We start from the raw sequence: 27,708 nt of genomic DNA, 5'->3' as shown, positions 1-27,708 counted from the left end.
CAATGAAATGTGTAATTGACATTATCCTTGATTAGTTATCACCATGAATAAATTTTTTAGTTCTTTTTGGGCTTCACTTTTGTCTTATGTGTTTTGTGTGTGTATGTTGACAATGTAATGCGCATATGCTTCAATATTTATATGTAAATAGGTAATAAAAAATCTTTTTACTGTATTAGATATTTGAATCTTAGCTCTCCTCAAAATCTTGAAATTTCGTAAAATATCGGAAAAGTACCAGTATGACACGTGAGGAACTCCATGAATGTCCATCTGATGCTAATTTTACTATCACAGAAAAATGGGTCATTGTGGTCTCAGTAGGATGATCACACGATGATGTCCAACTCGAGTCTCGCTTATCCGACCGAGGTGGCGAAGAACCTGCAAGGCCAAAAGAAGTTAAAAAATAGATAGACTGATTCATGTATGATGAAATCAACGATATGCATTGAATGGGAAGGGCCAACAAAACATGAATGCGAATAAAATTAATGAGCAAATTAGTGGAGCAAATATCTTAGGCACTAAGCCTTCAACTAAGCTGAGATACATCGTAGAAGGACAAGGATCAAACTAGAACCTTAAATTAACCAGAAGAATCTTATGAATAGTTATTGAAAATCACGTGTTCACGCAGTGAATAAGAATCACTAACCGTCAATATTGCTTTCCCCGTATTGTCAAGCTTCATGAATCATGGCAGGCTAACACCAGATTCCAGGAAGAAGTGTTTTCCCTTTACTGCGTCCACCATTGCAATATCACGTAATTCCTGAACATGTTGAGACATCAGTATTTTTGCACCAAGAAACGAAAACATGTGAGTTATCTGATAAGTTATATCAGGTCTACATCATCAATGATAAAATCTGAACCCCCTGCACTCGATTTTAAATCAACTAAGGCGGGATATATATTCCATTGTAGGCCCCGAGCCAAAAAGACTCGCGTCTCTAATCAATCTCTTTCCTCAAGGATCACGGCTTTAAAAAGAATGCTACCGGTCCAAATGAAGAGAATTACTTACCAGAGCTCGGTCCAAATTATTATCTGTCAGCTTCACAACACAAGAAATCGGAAACCAGTCAGCATTGAAGAATTGTTTTAAGTTCATGAGGAAGAGAAATAAAAAAGAATTGTTAATAACTTTTTTTCTTGGCGCTGTAATAAGCTGGGCATTTTCTTCAGCATATGTCACCATATCACCAATTGCAGCATTGACCTTATCCAAAGCGAGCCTTTGTTTCATGTACCTACAGATTAGTTACCGCAAAGCCATTGGAAAAAGGCACGCTTGATATATAATGAAATTTGAAAATAATTATAACGTGGTTTAGTAGTTTGTTTATTTCAGATGTAGTGAAACAATGGTGTCCCCAAAATGTAAGTCACTTACGATGACAAGGAATTCAGTTCGTCGCCAGTAATATACCACATTGGAGGGGGGGCCCGACCCTTTTTCTCCAGAAATCAAAAGCCAGAATTATGAAAATATTTGAAATTGTTGATTTGTTTACTGCATCATAGTTTCAGAGTTCATCTAGTTCCAGGGGAAAAGAGACAAGTTTTGCTAGCTCAAGGGATAAGTCCTTCAGAAATATTCAACCTCTGTCGGTTTTAAGATTGACTCAGTTAAAGTGACATCTCTGATAAAAAGGAATAGAGTGATTGATCAGCTTACATTTTGAGAGAATGGAAAGGCAGGCAACAACTATAAAATGACAAACCAAAGTTCAGTCACATTTTCTCCTCCTTGCTAAAGCTAAAACAAGGAGCTAATCACTGTTGCTTAATTTGTATGCAGTACAATTCGGATAACAGCTTCAAAAGTCTAAAGTTAGTTGATCAACTCAAGTTGAGTGACACTATGAGCCTAGCAGTATAACACAATTATATGCCAAATTCAAACTTGAATTCAAAGATAAAAAACCTTGCGTCCTCACATCCATATAATCAGAAATTCATCATCATTAATATAGTGGAAGTATTTTACGTTGCAGAAACACAATTTCAAAGATGGTAACAAATTAAATGAAAAGCTTCATAACAGAAATCATAAAAAATAATGCTCAAAAGAAAAAAAAATAATCAAAAAGAGGTTTTAATGAAGATCGGCGCCTCTTAACACATTTTACTTCAACTCGAGCATATTTATGAATCCAAAACAACCTTTCTTGAGCAAAATAAATAAAACACAAACTGAATTAAATTACAAACATATTACTTTAAACTCAATAACTTCAAAAGTATCATTTCACATCTGCGAATAATTTTCTCAATAATTTGGATAGATACACACATACAACATATGACCAAGGCTATGTTAAAAGGTATCATCTCAATGTTTTGAAATGTCAAAACATAACATAACAGGACAGGAACTTATGTCATATTGGCACATAAAAGCTATTGCTTCCCTTTTGATGCAAGTTGATATAAAACTAATCTGTTTATCCTGTCAAGTAGGCCACAATAGAAATGGTTTGTTGTATCTACAACAAGGTTCCTGACTATTTATCTCACCAGATGGGGAAGAATATAACGAATTATTTGGTCAAAACTATGCCCCAACCTACCGGTTTCCCAATCAGTCAGAGTCGAATATGTTGTTGGAGTACTGTTTTCTACCACCCAAGGAACAGCGGAAGTTTAAAATTTTTGTTTTAACGTTCAAAACGTTCATTGAACGTCGTATGATTAAACATTCATAGGGCATTTAGAATATTTACATTTGTGATCTAAACACTGGACATCAAACTATTCCGCATTTTAAACGGAGATAGTTCTTGTATTTCTATACGAACTTTGTTCAATCTCTTAATCAGGTCCACGATCAAAAGCTATTTTCCTTGTGTAGACTGCACTAGAAATCTACATGAATTTGCGTCAAGATTGGATTGCCGGAATTTCAGAAATCTAGAGTGCGACAACGCAGGAAAGAAGTGGCCGAAATTTTTCTCTAAAAATTCGGGTTGACCGAAAATTTATGTGAAGGAGAGAGAAATTGGTATAAAATTTATCTCTTATTTCATATAACCCTTAATGAAATATTTATAATTTTTTATTTTTGATTAAATCGAGAATCTTAATTGGATCAGAACATTGTTATTCCATTATTGAAAATCTCTCATGTATGTATTTTCTACTCTTGAAAATATCATTTATATTTAAATCATTATCAACTTTTGATAATACAATACACACACACACACGCATATATATATTTTATGTTTTAAATTAATTAATATATTCTAGACTCTTTTAAAATATTTCGTGAGAATTTTTCATTTGGTAGTCACCACTACTAATATCATTATTTAATTAAGAGATTCTAAATTTACTAAATAAATAATTGTGAACTCATTATAACATCAATCGATGGTCAAACAAGACCGATATGTCGAGGGAACAAATCTTCTTCACATAATAAAAATGAAAATTTCGAAGGACAAAATTTTCCACTAAACCATTTTTGGTAGCTGTCATTTCGTAAACTCCTTCACTAAAACAGACAATTCAACTCTCCTCGCTTAATTAGCTGTTAAGTTAATTTCCACATCTTCAATCATATGAAATCAACTTATAAACTCCTTTATAAACAATCTTTTTGATCCCCATCAAACTACAGTTGCAAAATTCAATTCCTTAAACTTGACTATCTCAACAGAAAGACAGAATCCGATACTTGTGTGACCCTCAATGGCTAAAGAATACAGCTAACCATGGTTTCACAACTTCATCGTGATTCAGAATAGCAGCCCTAATTAACCTCATTCTTTTTATCAACATCTTGATAAAAAATGTCAGAACTCAAGTTTGATTGCACCATCGGATCCTGATAAAAGCGTCTAGTAGCGTTGCCCCATGATCCTTTAGGTATTGCTAGTAGTGTCTGCAAGAATCTTAAGTTATGGTTAGCGTACAGTACGGTCCCTTCAACTCATATATCCCGATCGAATCTGCAACCATTGGTATATCGAGAGTTGCAAATGAATTCGATAACGATGTGATATATTTTCGAGTAATAATAGTGGCATCGGATATGCAACTAGAGAAGTTCTTTCCCCAAAGCACGTTGCCCAGAGATTTGTTGGACTATTAACTCATCAGATCACATATGATATTTTCAACTGTAGGCAAACGATGAATCTCCGACTACAATGCACTGGCTCCTACGTATTTTGAAACTACACCCAAACTCACCATCCGATGACCCTCAATGGAGAGTCAAACTGCAGTGCTAGTAGCAGAGCCTCCATGTTGTCCCAGGTCAAAAGACTAATGATGTATAACCATAACCGCGGACTTTTCCACTTGATAAGTGATAATCACTTGGACAGTCCAAGAGAAAGTTGTTCAGTGCATCATCAAATGATCGCTCATATATATGAATGAACATCTATATGCCCTTATCGATGAAACATGACGTTTACATAACAGATGTCAGTATCAAGCTCAAGCGACCTTTATCGTTATTTTAGGCGGCTGATTCAATTAGGAACATGTTTAGAATATACGGTACATTTCCTAATGAGTTTCATGAACTTACGCTGCGAGACAGACATCATGGTACCTATTGTATATTTAAGGGCTTTATCTATGCGGCTTGTATGGGTATACAGATAACGTAAATGTCACAATTAGATAATACCGTAATATTATTAAAATAAAGACTGTTTTTACATAAGAGTCAATAAAGCTCAAATCACAAGTTGGCTAGTTAGTCTAACATATGCAAACAACAACTTTTCTACTTTGAAAAGTTATATTTTTTTTTATCACGTCATAATAAGAGATCACATGGTATTTAATACATAGAAATTCAATTGAATATAAACATATTTGAACCATATTTGTAGATCACAAAAACTCACATGAGACTGTCTCATGGGTTAATTTTGGGAGACAAATCTCCTGCCCAACCAAAACCATGAAAAAATGTTACTTTTTATATCAAAAGTATTATTTTTCTCTCTAAATATTGATCGGGTTGAACCTGAACAGTCTCACAAGAAAGTTACTCTTTGTACATATATAAAAAAAGCAACTTCATAGAAAATATATTTTCAGAAGACATTTTGCAAGAACAAACAGAAATTTAAAACTTAGTTACAACACAAGTATTCTCTCAACGTAATTTTTGAAACCAAACTCTTCTATCCTGCACTTGTATCCTCTTTTAGACTATTCGTCTCCTTGCCTCCTAGAATCTTTGCCTCGTACTAGTGCAGATGAGATAAGTTCTACTATGAAAAATTTGAGAAGATTGGATCATAATTTAGTGTTAAGACTTTGGATCCTATTTATGGGCAATGAATTCAAGAAATGCGAAAAGTCTCATCATCCCTTCTTTATGTTGGAATATGAAAGGCTACGGTGTTTTGGTCACCATTATAATCAATTTTTTGAAATATATTATAATGTACTTATTTCTCTATAAATTAATATGAATTAAGACCAAAATGTTGTGGAGTACACTGATACAAACTTTATAACTTTTGCTACATTCTCGTTCGAACATTTCAAATTCCAAACACCTTACTTGATTACGACGCAAATGCTAAAATAAATCCTTCACATTAAGGATTGTTAATATTTTATATTGCTAGGTAGGTGAAGAGTCTACATTGTATCACATCATAGCAAGGATGTAAAAAGTTTGTAACATCCACCATCATAACAACATGCATTAGATCTGTATTGCTCCATTAATTAAATACATGGAATGTAAGTTGGTAGTAGGGAGGTCGAAGGTCTCACGACCCATTTTTTCCATCATTTCCATATTCAAGGATCAAAATAATGAGGATTTCAAGGTCTCTAACTTCCAAGTTATTCTTATGCTTACATTTTTTAAGAAGAGATGCAAATAGTCAACATCACCATGCAAATTAAGTGACATTAAACCCATCTTCTTAATATCATAATTTCACAATTAAATCATCTTATTCTCATAATGGGAATTTGAAAAGATTCTCAAAATTTGTGGACTCACATTGAGCTTTGTGCAGTTGACTTAGGCAATTATGCTAGACCCAAAACTAAATTAACGAACACATGTCATCGAGAAAATTTTGAATGAGTAAATAAAAAAATTGAATTAGAAGTAAAGTATGCGAGAGGCTCCTCACTTTTTTGGTGCCGGTTCCTCAAGTTTTAAAGACTCGATTCCATGATCTAATTGGCTTATCTCTGGTTGCATGCTATAACAGATAACATCAAGGAAACAAAAGATCACCGGTTAATCCATCAAGACAATTTTGTTGCTTCAACAAATTGTACAATACCATTTACTCATATCTGTATTGATACTGGTAATTCTTTCAGGTATATATGATGGAATACAAGCCGAAACGCTCTCCAGACTCGATTCCATGATCTAATTGGCTTATCTCTGGTTGCATGCTATAACAGATAACATCAAGGAAACAAAAGATCACCGGTTAATCCATCAAGACAATTTTGTTGCTTCAACAAATTGTACAATACCATTTACTCATATCTGTATTGATACTGGTAATTCTTTCAGGTATATATGATGGAATACAAGCCGAAACGCTCTCCAGACTCGATTCCATGATCTAATTGGCTTATCTCTGGTTGCATGCTATAACAGATAACATCAAGGAAACAAAAGATCACCGGTTAATCCATCAAGACAATTTTGTTGCTTCAACAAATTGTACAATACCATTTACTCATATCTGTATTGATACTGGTAATTCTTTCAGGTATATATGATGGAATACAAGCCGAAACGCTCTCCAATTTCTTTCGCTGTCACAAGGCTGCCTCTATTAATTTCTGCACTTACAATGAATAAATTACTCAAATCAGTTCATAGATAAGTTTGTCATTCTTCTTAGAGTTCCAGTCTGAACTTTTGATTTTCAGCTTCCATGCTTTAAAAATTTTGTAAATTTCTTTTCATCCAACCATTTCAAANAATCTTACAAATATACAGCTGCCTCCATGTGAAACATATGAAATGCTATATATAACCTTTTCAATCTGAGTTTCTTAACTCGCTGTTACACATTTCATCTGAAATATAACTCCATCAGTACCACTAATAAGTGACAATATACAAACCCCAAAATTTTTATTGTCGTACGGAACTGCCAAATCGTCAGTAGCAGCTTCAATTAATTAATAAAATTTTTTTTTTGGTAAAGACAGTTTGAAATTCAAATCCAATTGTCACAAAATTCAGCACTGCAACATGTAAGAAGAATTAAATTCAATCTGCAACGGCATTTACCATCTTAGCTAATATTGAAACATATACCAACCAGAATCGCGCGTATCAACAAGCGATCGGAGTAAGAAATACCTTAGCTTTGGGGATGGCTTGAGCTTCGTCGCGCAACCGATCCTTAATATTGTGAACCTGAAGCTCCATACCTTTCAACGCTGCATCTATGCCTGACAATTCGCTGATGCTGCTGGCCGGGTACACTGTCCAATTTCAGAGGGGAAAAAATGAATAAAAGGAATCGTCACAATAATTTGAATTCTCAATAACTTGAATCACGAAGAAATCAAAATCCCCACTGTTTCGAGCTATCACAAACTGCTGGAGCTCCGCAATTCGAGAGTTGAACTGGGAAACCAGAGAATCGAGGGAAGCTCCCGCTTCTTTCACATCCATCCTCCTCTGTAGGTCCGCAGTTCATGGAAGAAATCGTGTTTGTGCTAAATAGCGATTTTCTGCTTCATCGTAAATATTCTGGAGGGAAACAGCTTAAGACAAGCCTTTTGATTTTTTCCCCTTTTTTTGGTTTACTAAAATATCACTCTCGAAATATATTTTTTCGCAAAGATTCTTATGAGACCATCTTACTGGTTAATTTTACTAGACGAATCTTCAAACAGACCGATCCATGCCAAAAAATATATTTTTCATGATATGTATGAATCGGGTCGAGTTGGAGATCTATATCACAAAATTGACCTATAAGACGATCTCATAAAATTTTTTATATTGAAAATTATATATACGTGAATAATCACTTGCACGGATAGCTAGTGCATTAGAGTACATAGTCCCAATTATATATTTTAGTTTCATCTCAGATTAAAAAATTGATTGAAATATCAATTTTACAAAATACTTTATAATTTTACTCTTATTTAACTATTGCTTATATAAACGATTTATCATATTTCTAATAGTTATTTAACTGCAAGACCATAAATTAAATAAAAATATATTCAAAAAATAATAGAAACATCGTTTTTAAATATGGATATATGACTATATATTTGAGATACACTAAAAATAAAATATAATCTATATAATTGAAATGGAGCAAGTAAAAGATAGAAATGATCATATCACCTCGATTACGTCCACTCTAAAGTAAAAGAAATATATAAAATACCATAAATGTGAAAAATAATTTAAAAAAAGTAATCCAAAAAATATTTATTCTAAAAATAACTTAAATTTTATAATTTTTAGTTTATTATAATATCTGAATTTTTTACTTAAAAAATTAATTTAACACCGAAAGTGGGCCAATAAATCTGGGTTTATTTTTATTAAATCAATAAATATTAAAGAATACACGCACATACAAAATTTATGAATAAATGAATTAATCTTAGTGTTTTTTTTACTATTCAAAGTTTTATTTCGGCATTTTTAAAGTTAATTTGCTTAAAGATTACTCAACCGATCATAATCATATTGACTTCATTTCTTTTTTCGGTTCTCGCACCGTGCAACTATTTTTTAATAAATTAAATAAAGATGAAAGAAAAAAATTATTTGTAAAATTTGATTTTCCAATTATTTATTTGTGTGAAAAAACAAACACATGCATTAGGATGGAAAAAGCATATGCTATAAGTCAGAACCCAATCCCTTTTCCCTAAATTTCCCCTTGTTTTTGCCCAATTGAACCTCTTGGCCGACAAAATAGATTGTCGAAAAGCGATTTCCCTAGCAGATCTTATGAGCTAATTTCCATGGTTTTGCATCCTCAAAATAGAATGCATGAAGTGATGACAAAAACAAGACTGTTGCCCAGCACATTGGTTTCATCATACAAGTAATAAGACGGGTTTGGAAATGGTTTAACAGGACTAGCTACGGGGCTGTCGCATCGACGAAAAATTCAACCAAAAGAAGAGCAAAAGTCTTGATTCAATAGCAATAGAAGTTAAATAGAAACTATGGAACATCAAATGTCTATAAGTCAATCCTAGCATCCACCCCCATCTCCTACTTGAAGAAATTCCAACTTCACATTTAACTTCTAAAAAAATGTAATCAAGAGTCTCTTAAGAATGAGAATGCATCCCACAATGAGTGAGACTGTCTTAAACAATGGGCTGACCTTGTGAGGGAAATCAAGAGCTATCTTCATGAAGAGGAAATCAGATCTGCTAGTTTGGGAGTTTGTCAACTTAACAAATGAATCACTAGAAGAAATTTAGGAGCAGGTGCCTGTAAAAAGAAGCAGCAAGATGATCAGCAATAACTTATCACGGGAATGATAATACTTGAGTTTAATACCCGTATTGTATTTAAAGAAGCCCATAGCTCTAATGCCAAAACTCGTTACAGAAACCATTTTGTGACCCCTTGCTTGATACAATTTCTGAAAATGAATCCACCAATTGCCCAGCCAAACTATTTGGATCATCAATTAATGTTTGAATGAAAGTGTTGACCACTCTGCGCTCCTGCTCAGTTGATCTGAGACTGAACCATGTCAGTAGCTTTAGTCTAAAATCATGTTTAATGTGACCCTCCCATTCCAGCCAACGTATGATCTTGATGCAATATTCAAAATTCTCGTCCAAGCATCCTGAGTCATTTTGGACTTGGAATGGAGATCCATTTGTCAGAGTGCTATCAGAATCCTGCAACTCTCCATTGGTGCTACGTCTCCTCTTCTTTGAGGCAGTTACCTTAGAATCGACAGCTGGTACATCCCCATGTTTTTCATGATTCCAATTATGAGGGAGATCACTGCCATGCGACCTTGTGATGCCATTTCTCTGTAGGTCATGAGAAAAGGTGTAATTATCCACCTCAACTGGTTGCCCTATAGTGCATCCATAATCTGCATCTCTAGATGACTCAACTGGAGGGGTAAACTCCAGATTCAGATCAGGAACTGAAACATTCAAGTCAAGTTCACGAGGAATAGGCGTCAACCTTTTTTCCTGTGGAGTTTCTGGTTTAACAGCATCACAACCACTAAAGCATTTCTCAATATCAATTTTACGGAATGACTCAAAAAGCCCTTGTTCTTGAGCCCATGCAAGCCTTAAGATTTTCCCAAGGTCTCGAACCTTGAAACCAGAGTCTGATTCAATGTCTGGTCCATTTCTATGCTCTTGCCTGGAACTAGAGCTACCTATATTGTGTGAATTCTCCTTTTCAGGACTTCCTGAAACAGAAGTAGAGTTTCTGTGAATTATTTCAACACTCTTCGTGAAACACTTCGCTTCAGAGTGGCCAATGTCCCTAGTGTCTGTATAAGACACTATCCTGAAGGAGTACTCCGTGCAAGGCTGCAGACTGGATACCCAAATCCTTCTCTGATCTCTTGGAAAAACACAAAGAGGGTCTTCGGAGTATGTCTCTTCTCTCGTCTTGCAATACCAGAGTTTGTAGCCCTTAATATCATCATTTGGTCCAGTAGAAAATTCAATCAATAGAACCACAGCAGAAGAAGAAGTCACTTCTTCAAATAGGAACTTGCAAGCTGCAGGAAGTGAACCCTCTGCCAAGGGAAGAAATAGTTAAACAATTGCGACAATGTAATTTTCTCATTATTTCACCAAAAAGGGTCACAGATTTACCAATAGAATTGAGTGCTGAGGTGGTAGACTTTGAAGACATCCATTCCTCAGCTTTATCAACTGCAAGAGAGCATAGATTCTGAACATCAGCCGCCACAGAGAGTCTACTCACAATTCCTCGAGCCATCTTGGCTGAAACTCCATCAACCGGGCCCACATCTGCTTCTAACTTGGCTTTGGCTTCCTTAACAATTTCATGCAGTTCACAGAATCTGGAAGTCCCATCCAAGAGCCTGAAACTTAGGAATATCCTATAACATAGGGCATCCACACGGCGAGCATCCTTAGCAACACTCAACTGTTTCTTCCAGCATCTGACAAAGTAGACCTCAAAGTAAAAAGTCCCAACATATATGAGATCGAAGAAAAGAAAAAGGACTTGATGCATATACTTGGTCTCTGAATACAAAATGCAACTGTGTGCAAGTACTGCTTAAGGAAATCAAACAAACCAAGCTGCTCAACTTTCAGACCAAATAAGTGCTTAAAGCAAAATTTTGTAACATGACAAAGCAAGCCTGGGGACACCTATTATATGTCAAGCTTGTTTAAAAACCAAACTGAACTAAAAAAATGTCTAGTTTTTACAATAAACTAAATTACATTCTTAGGCCTATCACCTAGCTTCTCAGAGGTGAGGGAGCTTATAAAAAGAAGAAGAAATAATTGGAGATGGCGATACTTTTTCAAATATGGTCTTCGGAGGGAAGAAGTTAACTAATCTCCTAGGTCACAAACTGCAGTTAACAAATTGACACAGTGAACAAGATTTTACCAACGAGAAGCCAAAAGAAGGAAATTAATTGAGAGCAGCCAACATAAAACAGCTTACCCAAGTATCCCTGAAACTTTGCCACAATTAGCACAGCAGTAGCTTCCATCCAACTGCATCAATGGTCCAAGATCGACGACCCCCACCTTACCACGTTGGAAGGCACACTCAATGTGGCAAGACAAGCCACAAGAGTCTCCCACACCAGATTCAGATGTGCATTCCAACCAAAGACTTGGATCCTTGTTGTCATCAAATAAATGACAAATGCAGCAAGAGCACCTCTTGCAAAATGTGTCATCCATTGATAGAGTGGCTCGACATGCAGAATTTTTACAGATCCATGAATTAAAAATTTTGAAATCAACACATGGTTCTGGACTCGGCAAAATTCGAACAGGGTTTTCCCCCTTCCGCTGCTGTTTCCTGGACTGTTGCTGATCTTTAGGACTTGAAGTTGTTCGTTTGATGTCATGAGGCTTAGTTGTTTTCTTACATGCCTTGGAAAGCTGTTCGGCCATTATACACTTATGAAGCAGAATGCTTCTTTAATCCATCAAACAAATCCGAAATGTCCTTCCCTTTGATCTATTCTCACACCTGCTCTTAAATTCTTGAAGCATCATTTCGCAGATCAAGTTTCTCCCGTCAACTTTGCATTTCAGCTGAAACTCTTGAGCGTAAAAATCTGGATTGAAATTGCATTGCAACTTGAATAAGATTGCATCAATGCCATTGGCATTATGGTAGGACTCAGATCTCAAATGGACACATAACAACATGAATTAATGATAACTGAAAGCAACTTGACCTTTCAAGAAGATCACAATAAAATATCAGATACATTCATTACAGCCAAGAAAGAAGATAGAAAAAACATTAAATACATCACATGTTAGTAAGTCATATGCAGGGATTATTTCTCCAAGTATTTAATTTAACCTTAAATAAACCAACATGAAAGTAAGCATTATCATCGAGACTTGTTCTAATAATAAATGTTAATAGAATGTTAAGGCTATCAAGGATTAAACTCTATGTTGCCCTTGTTCACGCAGAAAAAAACATGACTTTATGCTTCTCAAACATTCAGAACAAATTATTCAAAAAAAAAAAACATTCAGCACAAATTAGTAAACTAACTTTGCCGAGCTTCACCAGATTCAGACAAGTTTGAACTTATAGATATTTTCAAACTTTGTTCATAATATTTTACCAAATTTCACTATTCAGCCAAACAATACGACAGCTTTTAGCATCAGGTAAATCTGGATATATATGAAAGAAGTAAAAGCAACAGCACATCATGCTTAATCAGCAAAGGTTGAAATAAAGGATGAACAATGCTGCATTTTGCGTGCATGAATAGATGTCACTGAAACAAGAAATACAATAGCACCAAGGCCTCTCAAACAAATCAAAGTCGAAACTCGTAATGACAGGTTGGATGGAATCAATTCTCAAATCCACCATTTTCCTCTTAAAAATCAAAACAGTAACTTAAGAAGCATTGTAGATTGCAGAAACCTCAATCGCATAAGTTCACCTAAAAGAGAGAAAACATGATAAATTCAATAGCAGCAGATGCATAATTGTGATGACTGCCAACAAGGGGAAAACTAGAAGGGGGTATAATCCCCCTCACTTGAAAATTTAATATTTTCAAATATAATTTTCTAAAAGGTTAAAACTTTGTCTCCAGAATGTAGTAAATGCCACCCTCACCAACCATGACTCCATCTACCAAATTTTGGGTGAGGCCATCATAACAAGAAACCAGTAACAGTCCAATGAAAATTCATAAACAAGCCCAGCTGGAAAAAAATCTTATTTGGTCTTCTTCCGGAAAGAACGTCACAAAACCACACACACTTGAGATCAAACAGCACCAACAACGTAAATAAAACAACAAATTCAGCCAAGGAACGACAGAATCAGCTAAAATACATCCAAACAAAAAACCCATCACACAGTAATTCCAAACAAACAAGAAAATCACCGTGGAAGACAAATGCTTACCCGTTGCTGCAGCTATGAACTAAGGCCCTAAAACCCTGCAGAGACACCCAAAACAACGAGATTCAGAAGCCTTAAAGCATGAAATCTGCAGCAATAATAATGCTGCTTCAAAAGAATTAGAAAATAAAATCCATAGCCCTTCAAGAAAAATAAATAAAAACCATACCGCCGCGGCTGGCGGGTGGCGTCGGAATCTCTTCAGGGCTTAAAAATTGAGGTAAATAGAATCAGAGCGCAAAGATTCGGAGAAGACAGAGGAGCGCTTCTGACTGTACATGTGAAGACCAGATCCAATAGCCCAAAGTAAACCTTTATTGACTTATTTATTAGCACACATTTTTCTTTAATTTTATCTATCTACCCATCCTTTTATTCCACAAATATTTTAAATACATAATAAAATAATAATTTTATATAATATAAATTCTTGTGTGAAATTATACTAATTTTTTTATTAAAAAAATAATTTTTCAAATTTTTTAAAAAAATTCGAAAAATAATGATATTATAAATAAGGGTATTTTGGAGGAAAATTTGACATTACAAAAAAGTTATAGTCTTTACAACATAGTAATGATACGATATATAAACATATATTACATATGTATTATATTTAAAATTCTTGATTTATCTATAATATTTTATAAAATTAATGATATATTGTATTAAAAAATTGCATTTTATCAAGAACTAATTTGTTTTTGATGTATTGATTAATGTAATTAATTGATTAATTAATGATTAATATAGAAGAAATGGATGTGGGATGTTAAATAAGTTTGGAAGTGGGTGACTTGTAATTCACATAGCATCAATGTCATAAGTTTGAGACAAGAATTTGAGTTTGGTCGTGGACCGAGGCAGAGCCTTGGCCCTCGCCCAAAAGGAAAGATTGACCACGGCCTGCTGCGGGTACGCTAATTAAGCAGCTCGTAGCTAGTAAGGAAGACTATGTACTCTTCACTTCGTTCATTGTCACGCTCGAGATAGCTTTCCTAGTGACTACCAGTGATACACGTAATTTTGATGCTTTAAAGAATATCTCTGGGACTCATTTACAGAGTTGTAAAGGATGTAGAGATATTAGAATATGTATTGATCTCCCAACATATTATCATCATTATTTTAAATATATAAGGTCCAAAAATTAATGAAACAATGATGGTGTACCCCGCATGATATGTTGAACTACATCATTGTAAAAATATAAATGTATAGAAGTACAGTTTATATTTGAAAAATTATAACATGAAACCGAGATAAATTTTGAATGACCTTCGAATTTAATAATAATACAGCAGAAGTACACACGCCATATATGCATGTACAATTAATTCATATGAAAATATTTTCATAGGATTATTTGCAATTAGTTAGAATAATTTCTTTAGCAGGGTCGTTTGTTTATCTTAAATTAATTATTTGTTTATTTTACATTGTAATTATTTTATAAATTAATACCAGTTTATGTAAATATTTATAATTTGAATATTTTGAGTATTTGAGAAAAAGTATGCCTCACACGATCTCACATATAAATGTTTGTGAGACACATTGATATGATTTATATCTGTAACAAAAAATAATATTTTTGACATAAATTTTTTTTCTCCACGGGCCAAGATTAAAAAAATATCTCATAAAATTGATCCGTGAAACAATTTTATGTAAAATTTTGTGTTAATAAAAAAATAGTGTCATGCATGACATCAAAACGTCACTGTTATCCTGCCAAGAACCCCAATAACTAAACCAAAGCCGGAGATGGACATGCCATTATTCACGCATACACAATTATAAATTCGGTGATTAGATGTATCAATTATTTCCCACGTCATATCATTAATATCCACCGTCAACTCAATGAAATAATATTCCAAAAGGGAAAAAAAATCACAATACAAACTTTGACTATGTATAGAACCACAAATCATAATATTCTAATTTATGTGACCAATATTGAAATTTCCTCTTTTGTTTGTATAAGCAGAAGCAGGCTATACAATTTTGTATAAAAAAACTTATTTTCTTCTTTTTCATTTGTAGAATTTTTATATGCATATGTGATATCATAAATATTTGTAAAAGAAACTTGTGAAATATTTATACAAAACTTAAACTAATAAATCAATTAACTTGTAAGATCATCATACACATATGATACTTCTGAATATTCAACCCGATCGATCCGATCCAGATCATTACTGCTAGCATCCAGAAATATGATTTCTTAGATGCTACAATTAGGACCAATTTGGATACAAAAACTACAGCTTAAAGTCTTAAAAAACAAATACCATATCAACTTGGTAAGTGGATACAATAGTGAAATGTTTTATTTTCCAAAAAAAGTTGAGGCCAGAAGTAGACATCGAATAAAAAGATGATCTTTCTGCTAGCATCAAGAATTGTGATTTTTTAGATTAAAAAGGCTAACAAAAAGCAAAATACGTAAACATGATTATTAATACAGAGTAAAAAATTCAGAGTTATCCAGTTTTATTATCCTTTCAGACTGATCCACTCTCGTTTCATTGTCTGAGACAAAATACAACCACAAAGTATGAACTTCAATTTGTTTTTGTTTTTTAAAGTAGCGTCAGATGGAAGATAACTAAAGTTCTCACATGTTCATAGCAATTTGACTCCTGCATCCCTTAACGAGAAGTTCTCACATGTTCATAGCAATTTGACTCCTGCATCCCTTAACGAGTCAATTACAGCTTTAACTTTACCGTGATATTTCTGATCCTTCTTCAAGAAAACTGTAACAGCAGGTATGTTCTGAAATAGCAGCCGCTCCCCAAGTATCTTTCCAATTTTTGCAGCTGCAGCTACATCTCTTGTGCTTTCTTGTGCCTTTTCCATGCTCGTCCTCAGGACCTTCTCTTGTGTACTGGCAGAAGAGGCTACCGTTGCAGATGGGGTGTGAACAACTTGAGCGTTGACATATTTGTTTGTAAAGTGCATCCTCAGGACATATGGTTTCAGAAATTTTGTTAGCCTTTGTGGCCTTGAAGGTGGAGGGATGACCATTTCTGTTAAAAAAAATATAATGGAAAGCAAATGAACAGCCCCTCTGCATAACTTAAGGTCAATCGAGTGAGCCAAAAGAGAGGCAAGAGCAAATCTAAGTTTCTCATGCATCATCAATTCAATAGTATTCAACCTACAGGATACAATGTTTATCATATATATCAAATAAAATCTTTAATCCCTCCTCCCTTGTATTGACAGAAATGATATTCGGATCTCAAACTGACATATAATAACATGAATTAGTGATAACTGAAAGCAACTTAGCCTTTCAAGAAGATCAAAATATAATATCAGATACATTCATTACAGCCAAGAAAGAAGATTGAAAAAACATTAAATACATCACATGTTAGTAATTCATATGCAGGGGTTATTTCTCCAAGTATTTAATTTAACCTTAAACAAACTAACATGAAAGTAAGCATTATCATCGAGACTTGTTCTAATAATAAATGATAATAAAATGTTAAGGCTATCAAGGATTAAACTCTCTGTTGCCCTTATTCACGCAGAAAAAACATGACTTTATGATTCTCAAACATTCAGAACAAATTATTCAAAAAAAAAAAAAACCATTCAGCACAAATTAGTACACTAACTTTGCTGAGCTTCACCAGATTCAGAAAAGTTTGAACTTATAGATATTTTCGAACTTTGTTCATAATATTTTACCAAATTTCACTATTTAGCCAAACAATACGACAGCTTTTAAGCATCAGGTAAATCTGGATATATATGAAAGAAGTAAAAGCAACAACACATCATGCTTAATCAGCAAAGGAACAGAAACATGGATGATATTTTCATTTATACCTTGTCGCAACTGAAAAGTGAGTTTCCCTGTAGAGATTTACACAAACCTAAAAAGTTGAACTGAAGGATGAACAGTGCTACATTTTGCATGTGTGAATAGATGGCACAGAAACAAGAAAAACAATAGCACCAAGGCCACTCAAACAAATCCAAGTCGAAACTCGTAATGACAGGTTGGATGAATCAATTCTCAAATCAACCATTTTCCTCTTAAAAATCAAAACAGTAACTTAAGAAGCATTGTAGATTCCAGAAACCTCAATCTGCATAAGGTCATCTAAAAGAGAGAAAACATGATAAATTCAATAGTAGCAGATGCATAATTGTGATGACTACCAACAAGGGAAAAACTAGCGGGGGGTATAATCCCCCTCACTTGAAAATTTAATATTTTCATATATAATTTTCTAAAAGGTGAAAGCTTAGTCTCCAGAATGTAGTAAATGCCACCCTCACCAACCATAACTCCATCTACTAAATTTTGGGTAAGGCCATCATAACAAGAAAACAGCAACAGTCCAATGAAAATTCATAAACAAGCCCAGCTGGAAAAAAAAATCTTATTTGGCGTTCTTCCGGAAAGAACGTCACAAAACCACAAATACTTGAGATAAAACAGCACCAAGAACGTGAATAACACAACAAATTCAGCCAAGGGACGACAGAATCAGCTAAAATACATCCAACCAAAAAACCCATCAAACACACTAATTCCAAACAAACAAGAAAATCACCGTGGAAGACAAATGCTTACCCGTTGCTGCAGCTCTGAACTAAGTCCCTAAAACCCTGCAGAGATACCAAAAAAACGAGATTCAGAAGCCTTAAAATCATAAAATCTGCAGCAATAATAATGCTGCTTCAAAGGAATTAGAAAATAAAATTCATTCCCCTCCAAGAAACGGATTTTTTCTCATAAATCAGCCATCACACAAAGAACAAAATTTAATTAAATTAACCAGCTACAGGAGGAGAAATCAAATCATAACGTAAAGAAACGAAAATAGAGAATTGCCTTTAAGATTCGAAAGTTAGGGTTAAGGAGAAAGACTGAGAAGTGAGAACTATGGGGTTCGATGATTCGATGAAGATGAAAAAATGAAAGGGACTTCTCCGTTGCCAGTTTGTGGAAGCCCAACACACATAAGGCAGACCCAACACACACACACACACACAAATATAAGTATATATATGTATATATAAGTTTTACTGTATTGTCCGTAAGAGGTTATATATAACTTTAATCGGTTAAACTGATTTTTGAACTTTAAAATCGAAATCAAATTGATTAAACAGAATTAACCAGTATTTTTTAAAATAACCAAATTACCGATTTAGATCGGTTATGTTAGATTTTTCGGTTTAATCAAAATTTTGCTCAGCCCTAGTTGAAACCAAACCAATGGTTATTTTGACTGAAATAACCTAAGTAACCTAAGTTTTTAACACTTATTTTATAAATTCTTTTGTTCTCATTATAATATTAAAAAATTAAACTTACGCTACATGCAGATTCAACTGTTGAATTTTTATTACGATAATTTTCAAATACCTTTTAAATTTCATTTATGTGAGAGATTTTTGAATTTTTTTTTATATTGAATGGAAATTTAAATAGCTCATGTAGTGAGCTTTGAACGATATCATTTGAAATTAAATGAGATGTATATATAATAAAATATGTTTCAAATGACATTTGACTTTTTAAAATGTAAATGACATTTGATATTTTGAAAAGTTCAAATAATCTTTACTTTTTTGAAAGATTAAATAAAAGATCAAATGACCTTAAGTTTTCTGAGAGATCAAAAAACAATTTGTGAAAGGTTAAATAACTTTTAGTTTTCTGAAACATCAAATAATCTTTGACATTCTGAAAGGTCGACATTTTTTCTATACATACATACATACATATATATATATATATATATATATATATATATNCATTTATAACATTTTAATACTGAAATTTCTTCTTATCTCAATTGCTGTTACTACTATTTTTTATAAATCATGTTAAAATTCAGGTAATGTTCAGTTCACATATATCATACTTTGTGATGAGTTATAGTAGATATCATCGGTATATCTTGTGAAAATTGTCTATTGTGAACTTCGGAATATCATAAGAGGTGACGAATATGTTTTATAAAACTGTATCAATCACTTATAAGTTATTTATATGTAACAACATGATAAGTTCACACGATAACAAGAAAGATGCGAACTTCGAAGTACAGTAGGAGGTGACTCATGGGCAAATAGTGAACACCGAAAATCTTGTGAAGTTATCATGTTGTTATATAATAACATATAAGTAATATATCAATACATTTTGAAAAATATAACAAACAAGGCAAGCAATAAGAATCAATGTGATAAAATGTTAGTTTTTCATAGTCATTGACTCAATAGTATCGCACAAAAATAACTTTAATTTGATAATTTTTAGTTTTTTATAGTGTAGTGATTATAATATTTTAAAAAAAAAACCTATATAAGTTTTAGGGGTCCAATCTTGGATTTCAGGGACGTGAGGTGTGAGGGCCCGTGCACTTAATTAATATTTAATTATCAAACAACAAGGATTAATTGGTGTAAACAGCGAAAACGAGTTTAAAACGTTCATTTGGGCCTACAGAAATTTCGGCATGACCTCCCCATAAGTAGGACATCCCAAAAATTTCAAAACACAACAATAACATTATACGCTTGAAAATAACATCAAGTTCACAATCAACCACACAAACATCCTACAGCCGCACTGGCCAGGACTAGACACGACATACCACAAATAAAATCTCAAACAACATAAAAACATCACACCATACAGCTACACAGGGCATCTCCCTGGCAAATGTATCAAACCAGCATAATATATATAAATATCTGGGAACTTTGACACAAACCGACTGACTACTGGGTACCACTCGCTGACGCTCCACCAGACGAGTCAAATCCCCTGGAATGACCTGCTATGGCATAAAAAACAACCACAACATAAAAAGAAAACAGGGGTCGGACCCCAGTACGACAAACCAGTAAAATCACGACGTATATAAAAGACATGTAATAATACCAAGTAAATGCAATGATATGCGATGCATGAATGGTAACAATGGAATAACGGATACCAAATGGAGTCCAAACGAATAGCATCATCAACAGTAACAGTGGCCACCCGTGCCAGGAATGCAGCATCAAATCGCCGCTCGTCCATGCACGTAGCATCGGGAATGCGAGTAGCTAAGTCGCTCGTCCCTAGCTGTCATCTGGGCATGTGGCTAATCCTAACTCACTCATCCCTCTGATGACTCAATATATCTCAACAGAATCAACATAAATCGCCGGCAAAGGAGTCAAGGCTCAATATGTTATGTCAATATAATTTATGCATGAATGCATCAGAATAAACATTCAAGGCACGTAATAGCAAACAACATTCACCGAATATTCTTACACGTCAATATAAGCGTCATAATAATATAGGTTTGATCGTACCTCAATTACAACTTACAATACCACAGTAAATTCTTAAGGACTATCGTATGAACTCGTCCAACGATATAACCTACAATATACATTCGCTATACACTTCAATACAATGCATTCTAACCAACTAAAACAAATTAAATTGGCTCGGTTAAAAATCAATTTCCGGGCAGCCTATATAACCTATCAAATTCTGAAATTCAAGCTTAATACCTCAATAATCTAGGCTAAAACGCACAATAGTGATCTCGGAGAAGTAGCTCGCCGGAATGTCACCGGAAACACTGTTCACGATCTGAAACCTAGCTGGAAATCAGCTGAAAACAGGGGAAATAAAGGGCTTTGATTCCTTGCTAAATAAACTCACATCAACAACAAAAATTGAAGCTAGAATCTCACCAAATCGGACAAAGAATGAAACGCAGCTGCCGGCTCGAACGTGAAAGATGGAGCACTGATTTCTACCGATTCATGGCACGAAAGTAGCTAATAGGATGAAGGAAGAAGATTGCTAAGCTACTGCACAAAAATCTGGCCACTGGGGCGTCGCACGCTTGCTGCAGAAAAGAAGAGAGGAGCAGCGACAGTTGCAAAGCTGGAGAAGAGCTTCTGGATTTTGAGCGTACTGATTTCTATCAAATGGGTTTGGGTATTTAAAATTAAATGGTAATGGGTTGGGCCTAGTTTAGGTATTGGGCCTCACATGAGGCGAGTCTTCAAGTTTTACCAAATATTTATCAAATTTGCCTCATTGTCATCCATAATCGTGGTAACTTCATTGCAAAGGGTGTCAATGGAACAGGTACGAGTTTGTCATCCCATGCATCCCTCATCTGCATCTTTGTTTTCTCTAATCAGCTCATTTCCAACCTTGTGGATTCCCCGATTCAAATACACATTGAGTTTATAAAAATGTTTTTAATTTTATTTAAACAATATTATACAGTAATTCGATTATATTTATAAATGCTGATATTATTTACACAATACTCATACAATAACATTTATATTACATTGGTTAATTAAAAAAAAACCTCATCATTATTATTACCATTACTTGATTACTTTATTCTCCGTTTATGTCATTGTAGTTGGATCTAGAATAATATTAGTTGTTGTTATTTATTTATTTAATCCATGATTGTAATTTATAAATAAAATTGCAATATAAATAAATTCACTAATCATCTATAGCTTTCTGGGGTGATCATTATGCGACTCTGGGTCCTAAATTAGGTCAAGACATTGTTACAGCTTACAACTCCAACTTCTCACTCGACTCATAAAAAATGCTATTTTTTCACAACAAATATAGATCGAGTCGATACGTCTTACGGATATAGATCAATGAAAATGTCTCACAAGATACTTACTCATTACATAGTTACTTAGTTACCAAATATCCAAAAATGATTTCGATCCTTTTCATAAATTCAACAAATTCAATTAACAACATCAAATATGAACAAATAATATAGTGGTAATGCCAATTCAACCTCCCAAATCAAATTATATATTATCCAAACCCTCTATCACATTTTCTTGTAGGGTAAAAAAAAGATGTTAATTAAATAAAAAAAACTTAAAATTACGAAATTAAATCTTAGATGATTGATTAGATTCGCTAAATGACACAGCGCGATTTACATATCTAAATTCTAAATTAACGAAAGTGGTGAATGAAATAAGGTTGTGTTTGGATTGAGCTATTTAAAATCATGAATTTCAAAACTATCGATTTATTTTGATAAATTTCAACTTTAGATTTTATTAATTTAGATATATATTAGTAATTATGATAGATTTAATATTAAAAATTTGAAATCTATTATTAAATTAAAACCTTTTACCATAAATGTGGTTCTTAGGGATATTTCGGAGAGGATGTAGGAACTGAAAGCAGCTGGTGAAGTTCAAACATCGTTCACAAACCTGGTACAACGTGATTAACATGCACGAACCTTGCATGGATCTCGCATTCTTTGTGTAACAAATTTGTATACCGATCATTTAATTTCCCACAAAAACATATTAGAAAATAATACTTATTAAACATAAAACTTAATTTAACGAGCAATCTTACTTTTTGAATAAATCTATTGTGAGACGGTTTCCCATATTTTCATCCGTGAGACGAGTTGATCAATCTATAATTATTATGAAAAGTAATATTTTTGACATTAAAAAAAATAATATTTTTCATGAGTTAGATCGGATCAGAAATCCGTCTCATAAAGTCGTGATATGTACTCACAATAAATTTTTGTGTACGTTTTAATTTCAATTTGAAAAGCCTAGCCGTTTGAGAGAAGCCATGCAATAATTATCTAAAAGATCTTGTTCATAAATACATGATGCATCTTTTGTTATTTTTTTTAGTAAAAATTAATAATGGTTAATCCAAAATTAGAACGAAAAGTGACCAAAATAATTTACAGTATATCACATTTACTTAGTTACCAAACATCCAAAAATTAATCGGATCCTTTCATTATTCAAACAAATCCAACCAGCAAATTAATTCTAATTTGAACCATTATTATAATATAGTGGTAATGCCAATTCAAACTCCCAAAAAATAATAATTATCCAAATCTCCATCACACCTTCGTGTAGGAGAGAATTCAATGATAAAAAATGTTAATTAAATCAACATGAACTTCTGTGTCTTAACGATATTTACCTGTTGTACATAATGAAACATATCAAAATTATATATCCACTAAATAAGTGACACATCAATCGTGATTATAGAGATGAACACGACTAGTAAGCAACATATAAAAATTGTTATAACGAAAAACAAAAATAACATGTATATATAAATTCTTAATTAATGAAGGCAAAAACTTTTGCGAGACGCTCTCACGGTAGTATTTTGTGAGACAAATCTATTTTTTGGATTATCCATGAAAAAGTATTACTTTTTATGCTAAGAGTATTACTTTTTATTGTGAATATCGGTAGTATTGACTCATCTCACAGATAAAGATTCGTGAGACCGTCTCACAAGAGACCTGCTCATTAATGAAAGTGGTGAACGAATAAGTTTGAATTGAGATATTTAAAATCATGAATTTGAAACCAATTGTTTTATTTGAAATTTAAATTTTAAATTTATTATTAAATCTAAATCTTTTATAATAAAAAAATTAAATGAATACATCTAAACAAATAACAAAAATAGACAACATTAATATAAGCACCTATTCATACATATATACATTATTATTATATATAGAGGAGCTAACAGTGTATCACAAATCATCAAATAAAAAAAGAAAGAAAGAGAATGGCGAGAAAGAAAATAACTCTGGCTTACTTGAGCAATCAATCGGAAAGAAAGGCTTCATTCAAGAAAAGGAAGAAAGGAGTGATGAAGAAAGTGGAGGAGTTGAGCACCCTCTGCGGGGTTGAAGCATGCGCCGTCACTTACAGTGAGTTTCAGCCTCAGCCGGAGGTCTGGCCGTCTCCGCCGGAGGCTCGGCGCATTCTGGAGCGTTTTATGGTGTTGCCGGACATGGAAAAGACCCGGTTTATGGAGAACCAGACGAGCTTTACGCGCCAACGCATAGAGAAAGCCAGGAACAAGCTCCGCCGCCTGCAGAGGGAAAACAAGCGCAAGGAGCTGACCATCTTCATGTTCCAGTGCATCGAAGGTACGACAGATTTTCATTGTGATTTATTTACGATCCATTAAGTTAAGATTGATCAATATTTGGCATACACAGGCAACGCGAATATAAAAGGTTTCGACGTCCGGGACACGGGCGAGATGAATGTGGTGATAAACGAGGTTCTCACAGAGATCACAGAGAGGATGGATAAACTGAAAGCAGCTGGCGAAGGTCCGTCATATGCCGTGGCAACGGGAGAGGAACTGGAAGCTGCTGGTGGCGAAGGGACGTCTGCAGCGGCGACGATGAGGACCGAAGAGACGGCTGCGCAGCCGGGTATTCTTGAGGAGAACGAGAATCCAGTAGGTTTTTCGTACTGGAATATGTTGATGAGCCCCATGGATGGCTGCGCTGATTTCGGGTGGAATAACGAAGCCTTGTCCTTGCCACCCGATGTTCCAGACAGTAACCTCGACGCTGCATCTGCTCCTGGACCTCGATCCGATTAAAATCATTGTTGTTGTTATTTTTCTGTAATAATAATTAATTCCTGAAAATTTCTTTAATTACTTTCAGACATGTAATTTGGCATCATTGTAATCTTGCTTCTTGATCGTCTTCTTTGACGATTTAATGGAGCTGTCTTAATTAACAGAGAAATCTCTTTTTAAATCAAAATCTTTTAGATAAATTAAATTCATCCATTCGAACACAATAATAAAAATAAGAATATATTTTTCATCACTCTATGTAATGCACATTAAATGCAAGTACATGTACATATACATATATTTTATTAACTATACTATTTGAAATTACTACAAAAATTGTTTTGGTGTGACAATGGGACACCAAAATTTCTTCCCAACCCTCCATCATATCTTGCTTCAATGATACGAGTTTATAAGTAAAATTTTCCAAATTGCACTGAAAATGCACATAGATAGGATATATGGTTAGGAAATCACGGACCACTTGTACTATCTATGTGCAATTTCCTAATTTATTATTAAAAATACATATTTCGGTTGGATAACACCTTTCGGGATAAAGAAAATCACTCTTGTTCATATAAACAAAGAATCAGAGATTATCACATTAAGTACGCAGAGGATGGAGGAACTGAAAGCAGCTGGTGAAGGTCCGTCGTCATCTGTCAGTGGTAAGGGGGAGGAAATGAAAGCAGCTGATGGTGAAGGGTCGTCTGCGGTGTCGACGAGGATGGAAGAGGTGGTGGCGCAGCCGGGTTTTGTGGAGGAGAATGAGAATCGTTGGGTTTTTCATACTGGAATATGCGATGTGGTCCATTGATGGTTGTGCTGATTTCGAGTGGAATAATGCATTATAGTGGAGCCAATATATGAAATCTAATTTTTATTATGATATAAAATTACAAATTTATAAGTCCTTAGCATTACTTTAGTTTATAGCATTTTAAAATGATTTTGCTCAAATTTACGAGAATAAATCGAAACGTAGAAAATACAAAAACTTTGACCTGCACGATGGTCGCACGGACCCCGTGTTGTGTGCGTGCCTTTGTATTTTTCAAGGCATGCAAAGATTCCGAGAGAAAGGCGTCATTCGAGCATAGGAACAAGGGATTCATGAAGAAGGTGGAGGAGTTGAGCACCCTCTGCGGGTTGATGCATGCGCCATCACTTACAGTGAGTTTCAGCCTCAGCCGGAGGTCTGGCCGTCTCCGCCGGAGGTCTGCGCGTGCTGGAACGTTTTGTGTGATCTAACTGTTGACAAGACACTCATCTCACAAAAACCCAAACAAACATAAAAATGGGATTATAATTCAATGTTGAAGACTAACTTCTTCCCCCAACTAACGAAGAGATTTTGAAAAAAAAATCATATGTGATCATGTTGAGCATAATCGCAAACAATTGACTTCCACTTATTTCTCAAGAATACATTAGATAAACAAATTCGGCCTTCCACCTGAGATATCGAATAATGCTCCAGAATTTAAGTTGATTCTATTTAGTATCTTACTTAGAATATACCGGGTTAGTTTATGCTATACGAAAGTATTTCTCCTCTTATTTTAATATCATAACACCATGTGGATCCCTCACATTTTTATGGAATTGGACATTTATATGGAGGATTCAAAAGCTAATATTTGACCATGTTATAGGGGAAAAATACCCCAGATGTAGCATAGAATAGTCCGAATACACCAAAATGAAATTCTAACATTCAACATTTGTTTTCTACAAACAAGATGTCAATTACAGCTATGATTTTGTTAAACGTCTTTCAACTAAATTCCTTTTTTCTCCTTAATCCAATAATAATTTCGACTCAGTCTGCCATTTTGTGGAGAGTTATATAGAACTCGAATTTGGTATTTGAATATTGTTTGTATCAAATCTCAAATAAGAATTCCGAGACTTTGGAAATACAAATTAAATTTTTCCTAAAAAACATGGATGAGAAAAAATTCAAAAATATGTTACACTGAGTGTGCTATACATTGTAAATTTTATACAAGAAATATTTTGGATTCAAATAAATATATTGTGGGGTCCATAAGAACATCAAATATATTTTTATAAAAAATTATATCAATATAACACACTCGATGTAACATAGACGGGTCTTAATTTTTCCACCATGTCGGTCCCAAATTAGATTATAAGGCATTGTTACAACTCCAAATCAGGCTGTGGTACTTCAAAACAATGATATGCCCACTATTAAGATCGTTCATTCATGTTCATTAAACTATACCCACTCGAATTATTGGTCAAAACAAAACTTTGCCTACCAATTTCCCATAAAAACCAAATAAAACATAATACTTAATTAAACAAAAAACTCAATTTAACGAATGTGACCAAAATAATTTACAGTATAGCACATTTACTTAGTTACCATATATCCAAAAATTAATCGGATCCTTTTCACTAATCCAACAAATCCAATCAGCAAAATCAGATTGAGTAAGTCTCTTGTGAGACGATTATTTTACGATAAAAAGTAATATTTTTTTTTGCATAATAACTAATATTTTTTTATTGGTGACTCAAATAAAATAATCATCTCACAAAATTGACTCATAAGACTGTTTCATATAAGTTTTTGTGAATAAGATTTCAGCAACTAATATTGAGGTAA

General features: G+C 33.9%; 3 protein-coding genes and 1 pseudogene across 9 annotated transcripts; 1 reads left to right on the top strand and 3 right to left on the bottom strand.

The window, feature by feature from the left end:
• Nucleotides 1-136: 136 nt before the first annotated feature.
• On the bottom strand, nucleotides 137-7,798 carry LOC140959857 (SKA complex subunit 1 homolog; annotated as a pseudogene).
• Nucleotides 7,799-9,110: 1,312 nt separating this feature from the next.
• On the bottom strand, nucleotides 9,111-13,938 carry LOC140959815 (VIN3-like protein 1). Of its 3 annotated transcripts, XM_073417831.1 has the most exons (6): nucleotides 13,782-13,938; nucleotides 13,616-13,650; nucleotides 11,657-12,284; nucleotides 10,825-11,138; nucleotides 9,527-10,745; nucleotides 9,111-9,457 (listed from the first exon to the last, which is right to left on the bottom strand). In XM_073417831.1, the coding sequence occupies exons 3-5, from the start codon at nucleotides 12,115-12,117 to the stop codon at nucleotides 9,556-9,558; spliced, it is 1,965 nt and encodes a 654-aa protein (XP_073273932.1). In that variant the 5' UTR covers nucleotides 12,118-12,284; nucleotides 13,616-13,650; nucleotides 13,782-13,938; the 3' UTR covers nucleotides 9,111-9,457; nucleotides 9,527-9,555. The 3 variants fall into 3 exon arrangements, with proteins under 3 accessions (XP_073273932.1, XP_073273931.1, XP_073273930.1); XM_073417830.1 differs by having other exon boundaries at nucleotides 9,111-10,745; nucleotides 13,596-13,650; XM_073417829.1 differs by having other exon boundaries at nucleotides 9,111-10,745.
• A 2,125-nt stretch (nucleotides 13,939-16,063) lies between these two features.
• Nucleotides 16,064-18,648, bottom strand: LOC140959816 (uncharacterized). 5 transcript variants are annotated; one of them, XM_073417836.1, is made up of 4 exons: nucleotides 18,483-18,648; nucleotides 18,222-18,256; nucleotides 16,278-16,653; nucleotides 16,064-16,229 (listed from the first exon to the last, which is right to left on the bottom strand). In XM_073417836.1, the coding sequence occupies exon 3, from the start codon at nucleotides 16,649-16,651 to the stop codon at nucleotides 16,295-16,297; it is 357 nt and encodes a 118-aa protein (XP_073273937.1). In that variant the 5' UTR covers nucleotides 16,652-16,653; nucleotides 18,222-18,256; nucleotides 18,483-18,648; the 3' UTR covers nucleotides 16,064-16,229; nucleotides 16,278-16,294. The 5 variants fall into 5 exon arrangements, with proteins under 5 accessions (XP_073273937.1, XP_073273935.1, XP_073273938.1 ...); XM_073417834.1 differs by lacking the exon at nucleotides 18,483-18,648 and adding an exon at nucleotides 17,515-17,604 and having other exon boundaries at nucleotides 18,203-18,256; XM_073417837.1 differs by lacking the exon at nucleotides 18,222-18,256 and having other exon boundaries at nucleotides 18,483-18,597.
• Nucleotides 18,649-24,152: 5,504 nt separating this feature from the next.
• On the top strand, nucleotides 24,153-25,322 carry LOC140958221 (agamous-like MADS-box protein AGL80). Its single transcript, XM_073415599.1, has 2 exons — nucleotides 24,153-24,618; nucleotides 24,691-25,322. The coding sequence occupies exons 1-2, from the start codon at nucleotides 24,252-24,254 to the stop codon at nucleotides 25,083-25,085; spliced, it is 762 nt and encodes a 253-aa protein (XP_073271700.1). The 5' UTR covers nucleotides 24,153-24,251; the 3' UTR covers nucleotides 25,086-25,322.
• Nucleotides 25,323-27,708: the final 2,386 nt, after the last annotated feature.

Source organism: Primulina huaijiensis, chromosome 15 (assembly GCF_012295235.1).
Source record: "Primulina huaijiensis isolate GDHJ02 chromosome 15, ASM1229523v2, whole genome shotgun sequence".
NCBI lineage: Eukaryota > Viridiplantae > Streptophyta > Magnoliopsida > Lamiales > Gesneriaceae > Primulina > Primulina huaijiensis.
The sequence above is the reverse complement of the archived record's forward strand: the minus strand, read 5'-3'. Positions and strand labels throughout refer to the sequence as shown.

Coding starts and splice junctions, on each gene's coding strand:
- LOC140959815 (XM_073417830.1), bottom strand. CDS start 12,117: ATGGCCGAACAGCTTTCCAAGGCATGTAAGAAAACAACTAAGCCTCAT. Junction 11,139..11,656: donor AAAGTTTCAGGGATACTTGG/GTAAGCTGTTTT, acceptor CTACTTTGTCAG/ATGCTGGAAGAAACAGTTGA. Junction 10,746..10,824: donor CTCAGCACTCAATTCTATTG/GTAAATCTGTGA, acceptor TTCCCTTGGCAG/AGGGTTCACTTCCTGCAGCT.
- LOC140959816 (XM_073417832.1), bottom strand. CDS start 16,807: ATGATAAACATTGTATCCTGTAGGTTGAATACTATTGAATTGATGATG.
- LOC140958221 (XM_073415599.1), top strand. CDS start 24,252: ATGGCGAGAAAGAAAATAACTCTGGCTTACTTGAGCAATCAATCGGAA. Junction 24,619..24,690: donor CATGTTCCAGTGCATCGAAG/GTACGACAGATT, acceptor TGGCATACACAG/GCAACGCGAATATAAAAGGT.